The 12,872-nt window shown below is 41.3% G+C and overlaps 2 protein-coding genes across 2 annotated transcripts in view; both read left to right on the top strand.

The window, feature by feature from the left end:
* Positions 1-1,404: 1,404 nt before the first annotated feature.
* Positions 1,405-12,872, top strand: part of C1qtnf2 (C1q and TNF related 2) — a 46,082-nt gene continuing 34,614 nt past the window's right edge. The window contains exon 1 of the mRNA XM_020164547.2: positions 1,405-1,542. The gene's annotated coding sequence lies outside the window, so the exon portion shown is untranslated. The remainder of the gene's footprint in view (positions 1,543-12,872) is intronic.
* Positions 1,409-12,133, top strand: Fam200c (family with sequence similarity 200 member C). Its single transcript, XM_020164541.2, has 2 exons — positions 1,409-1,542; positions 4,175-12,133. The coding sequence occupies exon 2, from the start codon at positions 4,224-4,226 to the stop codon at positions 6,006-6,008; it is 1,785 nt and encodes a 594-aa protein (XP_020020130.1). The 5' UTR covers positions 1,409-1,542; positions 4,175-4,223; the 3' UTR covers positions 6,009-12,133.

Below are 12,872 nucleotides of genomic sequence, written 5' to 3'. Positions count from 1 at the left end.
TAGACATGTCATTAAAAATAATTTTAGTCCAGTATGGCAAACCACACCTATAATCCTAGCATTCAGGAGGCTAAAAGAGGACTGAGTTTGAGGGCAGCTTGGGCTACATAGACACTGTCTCAAAAAACCAATAGTAATTAAATAAAATCTTTTGTCTGAGGTGGTTTGAGTCTTAGGACAATCAACATGCTGTAATTTAGGGGAAGGGGACAACTGGCATGAGAACCAAGCACAAGCTGTGGAAGCCTGTTCTCCACTGGCTTTTTTTTTTTTTTTTGTCAGTACATTATTTTTACAATTTATACAGGGGGGTTTCATTGTGACATTTTAATGTGCTACAGTGTATCTTAGATTCACCCCCTCCATCTTTCTCCCTCATTCCCCCTCCCTCTCAGAACAATTTCAACAGGTTTAATTGTTCTGTTTTCATACTGGTATAGAAAGTATACCCAATGATGGCATTTGCCCTCCACCCACTATGTTTACCCACCTCCTTCCACTGGTACCCACCCCGAGGGGACCTCTACCTTCCTGTCCTTCATCTTTTAAAGTGTATATTGGTTGTTTAAGAGGGTTTTTGCCTTGGTATTTCAACAGCTATTATTATTCACTGTATTTCAGAGTTAATTTAAGTATGATACAGCTCTTCCATTCTATTACCTTCTATTACTCTTTATCGTCCTGATCCCCTATTACTCAGCAGCTCTCATTGCATTTTGTTACGCAATCTTCATACAGAGGTGCAGTGTATTTCAGTATTATTCTCTTTTCCTCTCCTGCCTTCTTTAGTCCCCTTAGATGCACTATTGCATTCTCTCTCTCTCAGTTATGTGTACATTTCTCCACTGTATCTTAATGAAACTTAACGTCTCCATTTTCCCAAGTGTTCAACTCAAGAGTACATTGAGTTTCCTTCTCTTTATCCTCAGTTGACGCCACATGCAATACGGGAACTGTCTCAACTCTGAAAAGCTTTGATGACAATATAAAATGTTCCAGTGCTCTAAGTGTTAAAAACTGTGACTATGTGGACTTAACCGTACCATTCGTCCCTGACCTTGAATGATTCAACGCCTTTGGCCCACACAACAAAAAACCTCCAATTTCCCAAACTAGGAGGCCTGGGCAGAAGCAGTGCACGCGCGCCCTTTTGTCCTCCGCCCCGCCCCTCCGCGGTGGCGACTGCGCATGCGTGCAGCGGACGCCACGCCCATTTGTGGGCGGGAAGCAACCAAGGACCCGGATGGAACCCATGCCCTTGCTGGAGTGCAGCTAGCTGCTCTGGTTTCCTCTCGCCCCTCAAATTTCTACTCTAGGGTCGGACCTAAGGAACCGCCGCCCGGACTGGTTCCGAGTCCCTGAGCCCCATTCTGAGCGGACAGCAGAACTGGAGCCCGAAGCGGGGCCTGCGCCTCGGGTTGCCGGCGGGCTGCGGAGAGCCAACCTTGGCTTCAGACCCCAAACTCCGCTCCGGCCACGCCGTCAGGGCCGCAGCTCAGATGCACGCGTTGTCACTCTTAAGTGTCCCAACGGCCGGGTAAGGTAGGTACTGCCATCTCCAGCTGAGGAGTCGGAAGGTCCCGTCTCAGTGACAAAGCCAGGACGCAGGTGCAGCCTTTGCCTGTGGACGGTCACTGTGCAAGGTCTCGGTCACTTCTGCCGCCAGACACCGCCCACCTCGGACCTTACAGGAGAGAGGTTAAACTATTTGTGGCTTCAAGCACTTCGGTGTTTTCACTCCTGAAAAAAAAAAAAATATATATATATATATATATATATCTCCGGGCTCTGCGGCTCACTCCTGTAATCCTAGCTACTTGAGAGGCTGAGATCTGGAGGATCGAGGATCAAGGTTCGAGGCTAGGCAAATAGTTCACAAGTCCCCATCTCCAAAACAATCAGAGCAAAATGGACCGGAGGTGTGGCTCAAGTGGTAGACCGCCTGCTTTTTAAGTGGGAAGCCCTGAGTTCAAACGTCAGTCCTACCCCTACCCCCAAAAAAATACATATATATAATGCACACATACGTATCATGACTGTATTTATGTATGCATTATATATGCATTTCCTAAATATTTCTGTTACATGAACTCACTTTTAACTGATTTTCATCTCACCTGTGGTACTATTTCATGTCTACACTTCACAAACTTGCAAAAACATTTCACTTTGTGATGTCAGATCTTTTATGCATCATTTTAAGATGGCTTAAGACTGTTGGAAGTGTTCTGCAATTGAATTATAGCTGCCTTACGGCAATGCTTTGTTTACTTTTTACTGCAGAAAACTTCCCACGTACATAAAAATAGATTATAGGCTGAAATGAAGTGTGCCTATCGTCTGGCCTCAGGACTTGCAGGGGCTCAGATGGCTCACACCTGTTATCCTAGCTACTCAGAAGGCAGAGGTCAGGAGGAGCATGGTTTGAAGCCAACCCAAGCCAGTAAGTAGTTCATGAGACCTCATCTTGACACACAAAAGGGCTGGTGGAGTGGCTCAAGACCTAGGCCCTGAGTTCAAACCCCAGTGCCAAAAAAAAAAGTTACCAGCTCAAGGCCAGTCTTGCTTCTTTTATCTCCACACCACATTACGTATGCTTATATTTGTGTGTGTGCTAGAGTACTTTCTTTCAGAGGAAGTCCCAGACCTCACTTCACTTGTAAATAATGAAGTCCATATCTAACAAATTAAAATGTTTTTAACACAACCATGATACCATTATCAAGCCTGTGTAAATCAGTAATTCCTCATGATGATGCTTTTTTAATGTTTACATCTTTTAGGATATTGTTATTCCCAAATACCACAAAAGAGCAAGTGACAACTGTGAGGTTCTAAAATAAGAAAGCCTCTTGGGCATTAAATTCATCTTCAAAGATCTTAAAAATTCTTGCCACCTATTCTCCCTTTCTGAGGGGGATGGAGAAGAATAAGTGGATTTTCCTAAAACTCTTGTTCAAAATAAGTCTATTTTTTTCTTCAAGACGGTCTCATTATGTATTCAAGGCTGGCGTCAAATTCAGGAGCCTCGTACCTCAGCCTCCCAAGTGCTGGGATTACTTGTGTGTACTACCATTCCCAGCAAGTGCCCAGGGATGAGCATAGTTCCAGGGTTCCCCCTGATTACAGTGTGCTGCTTTGTTTCTGTTCCTAAGAATTACCTGAAGTGCTTATGTGGAATGCATATTCTGGGTCCTCACCTCAGAGGTAGAGGATCAGAATCTCTAGGATAGGGCCTAGGAGCGTGCATTTTAGCCTGAGACTCGGCTGATTCCTCCATAACTAAACTGTTGAGCCACTGGCCCTCAACCTTCTGTCTCTGGATTAGGCCACATCTTAGGGACGCTGCATATTTTCATTGTTATTCTGGTTTCTGTCTTGACCATTTTTCCTGGGGCGGGGCAGGGGAGTAGTTATATGAAGAACACCATGAACATGCTTGTAGTTAAGGGCATCCTCATATGAGAATAATTTTCCTGAAGTGTCAGTAATAAGAATACTTGTGAGTCTCCTGAGCACTTAGTTTTGCTTTTGTATAGAACGTGAACTGACTGTGTTAACACTTAGCAAGGAAGCTGTGAGCCAGATTTGTAACCTTTGTGTCAAAGCAGATTTAACAGCCTTAAAGACCTGTTTGAAATTCTTGCTTAAGCTGAGGTCAAAGCTGCTTAAGGATCAAACAGTTTTACAGGCCTGTCTTTAACTGTTCAAAAGAATCATCCACCTTATCAAAATATGCCCCGCCTTTGAGTATTCATGAATTGCTCCTTTCTCTGTCCAGTGGTTTTTAACTGAGCACGTGTGTACATCTTTGGCATAGGAGGGAAGGAGGGGTGATACAGTATGTACCAGATTTGTTTGTAAGAGACATTGAAAACAAATTAAGTCATAAATGCAGTTTGCCTGTAAAGGACTTACAGGTATTCATAACTTGCCTAACCCCAAATCTCCCACGTGTGACTTGCTAGGAAATCACTTATTCTAGAGCATTAGCTCTGAGTTGCTCACTTTAAGTTGGACCGTCATGCTGTCACGGCTTACTTTGAACTGACATGTTGAAGGGCATTTCCTGACACAAACAGGATAGCATGTGAGACAGGACAGCATATAATGTGACTTATTAACTCAGGTAGCCACTGATTTTTAATGTATGGGTTGTATTTTACTCCCAAAGCACAGTTCTGTGTCATCTTTGGAATACACCCTGAGAATTTTTGTGAGCCATGTCAAAGAAACGCAAATGGGAAGATGACTATGTCCGCTACTGGTTCACCTGCACAACAGAGGTTGATGGAACTCATCGGCCACAGTGTGTATTGTGTAACTCAGTATTCTCCAATGCTGACCTCAGGCCATCAAAACTCTCAGACCATTTCAACAGACAGCATGGTGGCGTAGCTGGGCACGATCTCAAGAGCCTGAAGCATGTGCCAGCACCATCTGATCGGAGCCAGACCTTGAACACACTTGGAGTTGCGTCTCAGGAGGATGCCTTATTGCAAGCGTCATACCAGTTTGCGTATTTATGTGCCAAGGAGAAGAGTCCTCATACAGTAGCTGAGAAATTAGTCAAGCCTTGTGCACTGGAAATAGCACAGATAGTTTTGGGACCAGATGCACAAAAGAAGCTTCAGCAGGTACCTTTATCAGATGATGTGATCCATTCTAGAATTGATGAAATGAGCCAGGATATCTTACAGCAAGTTGTGGAAGACATCAAAGCCAGTCCTCTCAAGGTGGGTATTCAGCTTGCTGAGACTTCTGACATGGACGACTGCAGCCAGCTAATGGCGTTTGTGCGATATATAAAAGAGAAAGAGGTCGTAGAAGAATTCCTGTTCTGTGAACCTCTGCAGTTAACCACCAAAGGAATGGATGTATTCAGTCTCTTTAGAGACTTCTTTTTGAAGCACGAGATAGCGCTTGATGTGTGTGGCTCTGTTTGTACTGATGGCGCCTCCGCCATGCTGGGAGAAAATTCAGAATTCATTGCCCGTTTGAAAAAAGAGGTGCCTCGTATCCTGATCACACATTGTCTGTTGAACCCTCATGCGCTTATCACAAAGACATTGCCTGGAAAACTGAAGGAGGCTCTGTTGACCGTGGTGAGAGTAATAAATTTCCTCAAAGGGCGAGCCCCAAATCATCGCCTAATCCAGGCTTTCTTTGAAGAAATCGGTGTAGAATTCAGTGTCCTCCTTTTCCATACTGAAATGAGGTGGCTTTCCCGAGGCCAAATTCTAACGCATATTTTTGAAATGTATGAAGAAATAAATCAGTTTCTTCACCACCAAAGCAGTAATTTAATTGAAGGCTTTGAAAATAAAGAGTTCAAAGTTCACCTAGCCTACCTCGCAGATTTATTCAAGCATGTGAATGAACTCAGCGCCTCTGTGCAGCGGACTGGAATGAACACTGTGTCCGCTAGAGAAAAGGTATCCGCTTTTGTGAGGAAGTTTCCATTTTGGCAGAAACGAGTTGGGAAAGGAAATTTTACCGACTTTCCGTTTCTTGAAGAACTAGTTGTTTCAGATAATGAGGGGGCAAGCATTGCAGGGGAGATAGTCCTGCACCTGCAGGAGCTGAGCTCCTCCTTCCATGGGTATTTTGCTGTTGGAGATCTTGATGAGGCAAGCAAATGGGTGCTAGATCCGTTTCTTTTTAATCTCGATTTTGTCAGTGATGGTTACTCAGTGAAAAAGGATCTTGCGGAGTTGCGAGCTAGTGGCCAGATCTTAATGGAATTTGAGACGAAGAAACTTGAGGACTTCTGGTGTGCTCAGCTCAAGGCGTTTCCAAACCTGGCAAAAACAGCTCTAGAAATCCTCACGCCTTTTGCAACTACATACCTTTGTGAGTTGGGGTTTTCATCGCTTTTACATTTCAAAACAAAGTCCAGAAACTGCTTCAATATGAGCGATGATATCCGCGTGGCTATTTCCAAAAAAGTTCCTCGCTTCTCAGACATCATTGAACAAAAGCTGCAGCTACAGCAGAGGTCACTGTAGAATGATGTACTTTTCAAATGTACACTTCTTAAATACATTCTTACTACCATTGTAAAATTAAGCTGTAATTCTGTTTTCTTTCCTTTTATATTTATGATATACTCAGTTCTATACTTAAAAAGTTTAGCTGATTTAACTTTTAATGAGGCATATCGAATGTGTTTTGAGAACAAGTGGAACATAAAAAGACTGAGTACCACTGCCTGGCTGATTCCAGGATTTTTCCAATGCTGAGTTTCTATGTAACTAAGCACTGGAATATCCACTTAAATGGTATGGTGACTAGGGATTGAGCCAAAAGAAGACCTCCCCAAAGTTAAGGGCAAAGTGACAGACTGAGTCCTCTCATCTTCAGAAGGCTTTTTTGGAGAGGTCGATGAAATTAGAAGAGGGTTATAAAATATAGTGAGGGAAGAGATGATCTACTGTATATAAGACTTTTATTTTTTTTTGTAAGGAACTGTTTATTTAAAAGATACTAGGAAGACGTTTTTAAATGTTAAGAAAAACTTAAAAAGAAGTATGTAAAGAGAAAACGCAAAGTTCAGTATATCCTGAATAAAGCCCTGAAACATCTACCAGAGGGCAAATACAGGTAGCATCAAATGCTACTGTGCCTTTTTTTTTTTTTTTTTTTGGTACAGGAGTTTGAACTCGGGCCTTATGCTTGCTAATAGGTGCACTATCCCTTGAGCCACCCCACCAGCCCTGTTTTGTGTTAGGGATTTTGGAGGCAGGGTCTCAAGAGCTATTTGCCCATGCTGCCTTCAAACCATAATTCTCTTGATTCTGCCTCCCGAGTAGCTGGGATTATAGGTGTGAGCCACTGGCGTGCAGCAAGGAGCCTCGTTCTTAATCAGTTAGGTCTAATCTTATTTTCCCATGCTTACTTTGTCTTTACCCTAATTTTCTCACTTATATCTTATATATTTTTTCTAAGATAGTTCCAAACTTTAAGTGGGCCAGAATATGAATTTTTAGTAAATCAACGGAAAATCACGGAGTAATTTAGGGCCATCAAAAAATTCCCCATAGAGGGTGGGCCTGGTGGCTTGCGCTTGTAATCCCAACTACTGGGGAGGCAGAGATCCAGAGGATCATTGTCCAAGGCCACTCAGTGTAAAAAGTTGGTGAGACCTCATCTCAACAAACAACCTGAGCATGGCAGCACAAACATCTGTAATCCCAGCTTAATGGGAAGCTGTAGGTAGGATCACTATCCAAGGCCTACCCCACGAAAAAACTCAATACCTTATCCAAAAAATAACTAAATAGAAAAAGGTTGGGGGAATCACCTGCCTAGCAAGCGTGAGGCCCTGCTTCAATCCCCAGAACCACCAAAAAAAAAAAAAAAACTGTTAACAATAAACATAAATGCATGCCTTTCATTTAAAAATAGAAATACAACATTCAGCTCTTAATTTTTCTTACATCAAGAGCAGTGGGAAAAATTCTCAAAGCTAATATAGGAATCTAGATGTGTATAATAAAAAGTTTAATGTGTCTACAGTTCTAAAGACAGGAAGGAAAGAAGTAGGGAGAGACAAGGGTATGTGGAAGCCTGAAACTTGACAGCACAATACCTGACAGCAGGATTGGGTGACATGACCTTGACAGCCAGTCTTTCATTAACTCCATTAGGATTCTTTCTTAGACTAACTTAATTTCTGCTCTGAAACAAAAACCCAAAGAACAGTTTTAAGGAAATGGCTAACTAGGGTTTTTGATTCATTTTCAAATTCTAAAATAAATTATTTTCCCTTGATCAGATGAAAGAGCCTACAGTGTTTGCTAAAATGAGGAAAAGACTCAGATGTTTTAGTTGAAAAAAACTCCCATAATAATACAACATATAAACTATATATGTTAGTTTCTCTTTTCTCAAGAAAGAGATAGCCGGTTTTCTTAAGTTTTACTGTATGATAAAGATCACTGATAACATCTCCAGAAGTTCAGATGGAGTAAAGATGTGATTTTTATGACCAGCAGGTGTCACTCTCGGCAGGTTTGGGTGAATGTAAACTTGCATTGCAGATTTTGCCCCGTACCTGATTTTAAACATCTCTAGGAAAGGTATTAGTAACCCCAAGATGCTTAGCCTGAGCTTCTGCTGGCCCAGACCAACAGGCAGCACTCTGGTGGGCCCTGTAAGCAACAGACTGTAAGAGGTCACTGGGAAACAGGAGGTTTAAATGGCTTTTCCTATAAAACAAATGAGCATGTGGATTTTTTTCATCCAAAAACTTAACACATTTAAAAGTTTATTATAAATTGGGAAATTATTTGCTGTACTTAGCTAGACAAAGCTGAAAGCGTATAAATACCAATGTATACATACAAAACTGTAAATTATTAGAAAATCCAGAAGAAAAATATATTTCATTATAGAAAAAGTAAGCAAGAAACATAATGACATTTTCAAATCAGGAAAAAATGTACCAGTCAATAAATACATGAAGACAGGTTAAACTTAATATATTGGTTTGCTGTAGATGCTACAACAAATGGCCACAAACTTGGTTGGGTAAAACATTCTCTCAGCTCTAGAGTTCAAGTTCACAGTTTCATTGGGTCATCCTCAAGGTGTATGTAGGGCTGTGCTTCTCTCTGCCTCTTCTGGGTTCTAGTGGCTGCTAGCATCCCTTAACTAGTGGTCACATCACTTCAGTCCTGCCTCTCTGGCTACATCACCTCCTCTTCTGTGAGTGTGTGGACTTGATGATATCTTGGCTGTTTTTCTACAAGCCACCAAAAGCTGCTCAAAGTGGATGAATAGGTCAGCATTTCAGACACAATCCAGTGGGAATCAAAGCCAAATAGACACAGTTTTAGAGCATAAGTGTTACGAGATTTGAATTATATTTCAGATAAAAATATCAACTCTGAAGATCTATAGTATAGGATCTTTTTTTAGCACTGTTATATCAAAATATTGTAACCTTGGCTTTAATATCTGCAAAGCTCTTGAAGAAGTGAACTTGAAGCTTTCAAGGCCTATATTGTTTTGTGCGGCAGTATAAAACTATTGTATTTTGTACTTTATCTTCAGAGAGACCTAAGATTATTTTCCTTCTGTTTTATAAATGTGCTTCAAACCTTACTCGGATTCAGAAATGGTTCAGGTCCTGCCTCAGCTCCCCACTGGCCATGTCCTCCCTGGATTTCCACTATCTGTTGCACTTCTTATTCACAGAATGAGGGTAGGGCAGATGATAAATGCATTTTGTGGAGTTCTAGCTCTAGCATCACAAAGTGGAGTGCAAAGTATGGAAGGGGGGGGTTGAAGCTGGAAGACATTGGCTAACTATCTAGCACATTCTACTCCTGTGACCATTCTGCTCATACTTGAATTCCTACACAGTAGACACAGCTTTGTGTTTTGCTAAGATGTCACTGTCCTTTGTAAAAAAAATAAATAAATAAATGTACTTGTTCCCTAGAATGAGGAGACAAAGTCAACTCAAATTTAGTAGCAGTCTAACCATTCTTTTCCCTATACACTAGATTGTAAAGTTAACTACTAGTATTAATCCTTACTTAAAATAGTGAACAACTCCTACATAACTAATAGGTCAAAGAATAAACCCAAAGAGAAGTTAGAAAACTTTGAGATGAATGAGAGCAAAACTCCCACATAGTCCACACTTACAGGGAAATGTGGAGCTGTTTATGCTTACACTACATGAAGAAAAACCAACCTAAACTTCCATTTTAAGAAATGAAAAGCAAGAGCAAGCCATACCCAAAGCAAAAAAAAAAAAGAAAAAGAAACAGATGAAAGTGGAAATAAGTGAACTAAAGAAAAATGGAGAAAATCAATGAAATCAAGAGCTGGTCCCTTGAAAACATCAAATTTGATTTAGCTAGATTGTCCTAGAAAAAAAAATCAAGAATGAAGGGGAGGACATGGCTCCTATCTTACAGAAAAAAGGCTTATAAAGAAATACTGTGAACAGTTGAATACCAACAAATTAGATAACCTAAAAGATGGGAAATTTCCTGGAAAGACGCATTCTCCCAAAAGGGACTCAAGAAACAGACAACCTGCGCAGACAGCAATGAAAAGCTGACTAACAGCCCAATACTCAGGTTTGTGTTACTGTGACACCACTCATTCAGACATCAATAGCTGACTTTTTACTTTCTTAGCTCAGGTTCCAACTCCTACCAGTCACCCCAAGGCTCTGGCAACTTCCCAGCTGCCTCTCTGGCACCCTTGGGGAATAAAAAACTAAGCAGGGACCCAGTAGAGGAGTCCTATAGGGGAGGGATGTCATCAGAATCTATCAGCAGCCAGACTCTCAGATTGTGAGAGAGAGATGGAAATTACTTCACTGTGGCCTTGATGAGGCTGGAGTCACCGCCCAGAGGAGATGCTCTGAAACACTGCACTAGGAGAAGCCACAAAGCCAACATTTGGGACACCAAAGTGGCACTCCCACACGTCCCCTGGGTGATGGAACTGAAGGCAAAGGAGGCAGCAAAGTCTGAAGGGGCCTGAGAGATGTCTTGCAATATTTATAAACGTGTGTATTTGGAATACTTTTATTTTCTCATGAATTCTTTACTGAATACAGTGCCACTTTGCCGGGGGTGCTGGGATTTGAACTTGCACTTGCTAGTACCACTTGAGCCACACCCCCATCACAATGCCATTTCTAACCCCAGTATTCATATAATAACCCAAGTGGAAATGACAATCCTGGACTTGACCTCTTCCTCCACCATTGCAACCACTTTATCACTGTAGCTTTGAGCAACTGAGATGGGCCTGGAAGACCAGGTCAAATGGGACCAAAAGAGCTGCCTCCTTCAAATATGTTTGGACCACGAAGCAAAACCAACTGTGTGCTAGAAATCTAGAGAACAATGGCAACAGAAAAATCCTGGAAAAAAATAAGACTCTAGCAAGCTCATGGCATACAAGGTCAATATATAAAAATAAATTGTAAGGGCTAGGTGTGGTGATACACCTTTGTAGTTCCAGCCACTTGGGAGGTGGGGATTGGGAGGATAGTGGTTTGAGGTCCCAGGCAAAAAAGTTAGTGATACTCTATGGCTCAAGTGGTAGAGTGCTTACTTGGCAAGCACAAGGACCTGAGTTAAACCCCAGTACCACCAAAAATAAATAATAAAAAATCAATTACATATGTTTTCCAGGAATGAACTTTAAGAAAATGAAAATTTTAAGTAATACCATTAATAATAACATCAAAAAGTGAGATACTTAAGGGTAAACTTTAAGATCTGAGCAGATCTATAAATAAAGAATACTAGTCAGATTTCCATTACTATAATGAAATACTTTATTAAAGAAAAGAGATTTAGCCAGGTGTGATGGTGCACATCTGTAATCCCAGGTACTCAGGGAGCAGAGAACAGGAGTATTACAGTTTGAGCCCCAGCTTGAGCAAAAATTAGCAAGATACCAATCTCAACAAATAAGCCAAAAAAAAAAAAAAAAAAGGCTTGGTGGTGCGAGCCTGTGATTACAGCTACAAGTAAGATCACAGGTATGGGGGTCACAATCTGAGGCTCTCTCCGGGCAAAAAAAACCCACAAAGCCCTACCTGAAAAATAATCAAGACCAAAAAGAGAGCTGGGTTGTGGCTCAAGTGATAGAGCATCTGCCTTGCAAGCCCTGAATTTGAACCTCAGCACCACCAAAAAAAAAGAAAACTTAGCTAACAGATGTAGAGGTCCAAGAGGCATGGCGCTAACCTCCATCCTCCATCTGGCTGTGGTGAGGGATCCACTATGGATGGCATCACAATGACAAAACCACTGTTACAGGCAATGATCACATGGTGGTACAAGAAGCCAGAGAGAGACGGAAGGCCCAATGATGACCTCCTACTGGGTCCCACCTCTTTTTTGGCAGTACTGGTACCTTTTTTTTTTTTTAAGTCAGGGCCTCATACTGACAAGGCAAGTACTCTACCACTTGAGCCACGCCCCCAGCCCTTAGACCCAGCTCTTAAATCTCCCAAAACCATCACACTGAGGACCAAGCTCCCACCACATGAGCCCTTGGGGAACATCCAAACCAAAGTCATCAGTAAACCAAAGAAGCCCAATAGAGAAAAGCAGAACTAAATAGTTTCATTGTCATCCAGTGAGTTCCACCACATTTTAAAGAGCACCCAACTTCTAGAAACTCTTCCCAAAAGTTGAAGAGGTTAGGACACAACTCATTCAATAATACCAGTCAAATATCACAAGAAAAAAACCCTCAGACCAACATTCCTTAAGAACATGGTCATAAAATTCTTCCACAAAATACTACCAAACTGAATCCAGCAACATTAAAAAGATTGTATACCATGACCAAATGAAATTTATTCAAGGAATTCAAGGTTGGTTCAACATGACAATCAGTGTAATACACCATACGGATAGAGTTTTTAAAAAACACACATGATCATCTCAAAAGACATAGAAGAACACTTGAGAAAATTAAATACCCCTTAATGAAAAAAAAACACCTAAAAAATAGAAGTATACTTCATTAATTTGATAGGAGCATTTATGAAAAACCTACAGTTAGCATCATATTGAGTGGTGGAAGGAAGCCTTTCCTGAAAGATCAGGAAAAACAAGGGTGTCTACTCCTGCCACTTGTATTCAACATTATGGTTGGAGATTCTAGCCAGAGCAATTTGGTAAGAAAAAAATAAAAAGCATTCAAATTATAAAAGAGCTTTTTTTTTTAATTATTAACATTTCCTATTGAATGTGAGAGCTCTACACAATTGCTCCAGAGAAGTCACTGGTATACCAAACAGTCTTTTTTACTCCCTTTGCGTAGCAGCAGTTCAATTTCTCTTGGGCAACATAATCAATCACCCCAGCCAGTGAAGTGTC

Source organism: Castor canadensis, chromosome 16 (assembly GCF_047511655.1).
Source record: "Castor canadensis chromosome 16, mCasCan1.hap1v2, whole genome shotgun sequence".
NCBI classification, from domain to species: Eukaryota; Metazoa; Chordata; class Mammalia; order Rodentia; family Castoridae; genus Castor; species Castor canadensis.
The sequence above is the reverse complement of the archived record's forward strand: the minus strand, read 5'-3'. Positions and strand labels throughout refer to the sequence as shown.

Coding starts and splice junctions, on each gene's coding strand:
- Fam200c (XM_020164541.2), top strand. CDS start 4,224: ATGTCAAAGAAACGCAAATGGGAAGATGACTATGTCCGCTACTGGTTC.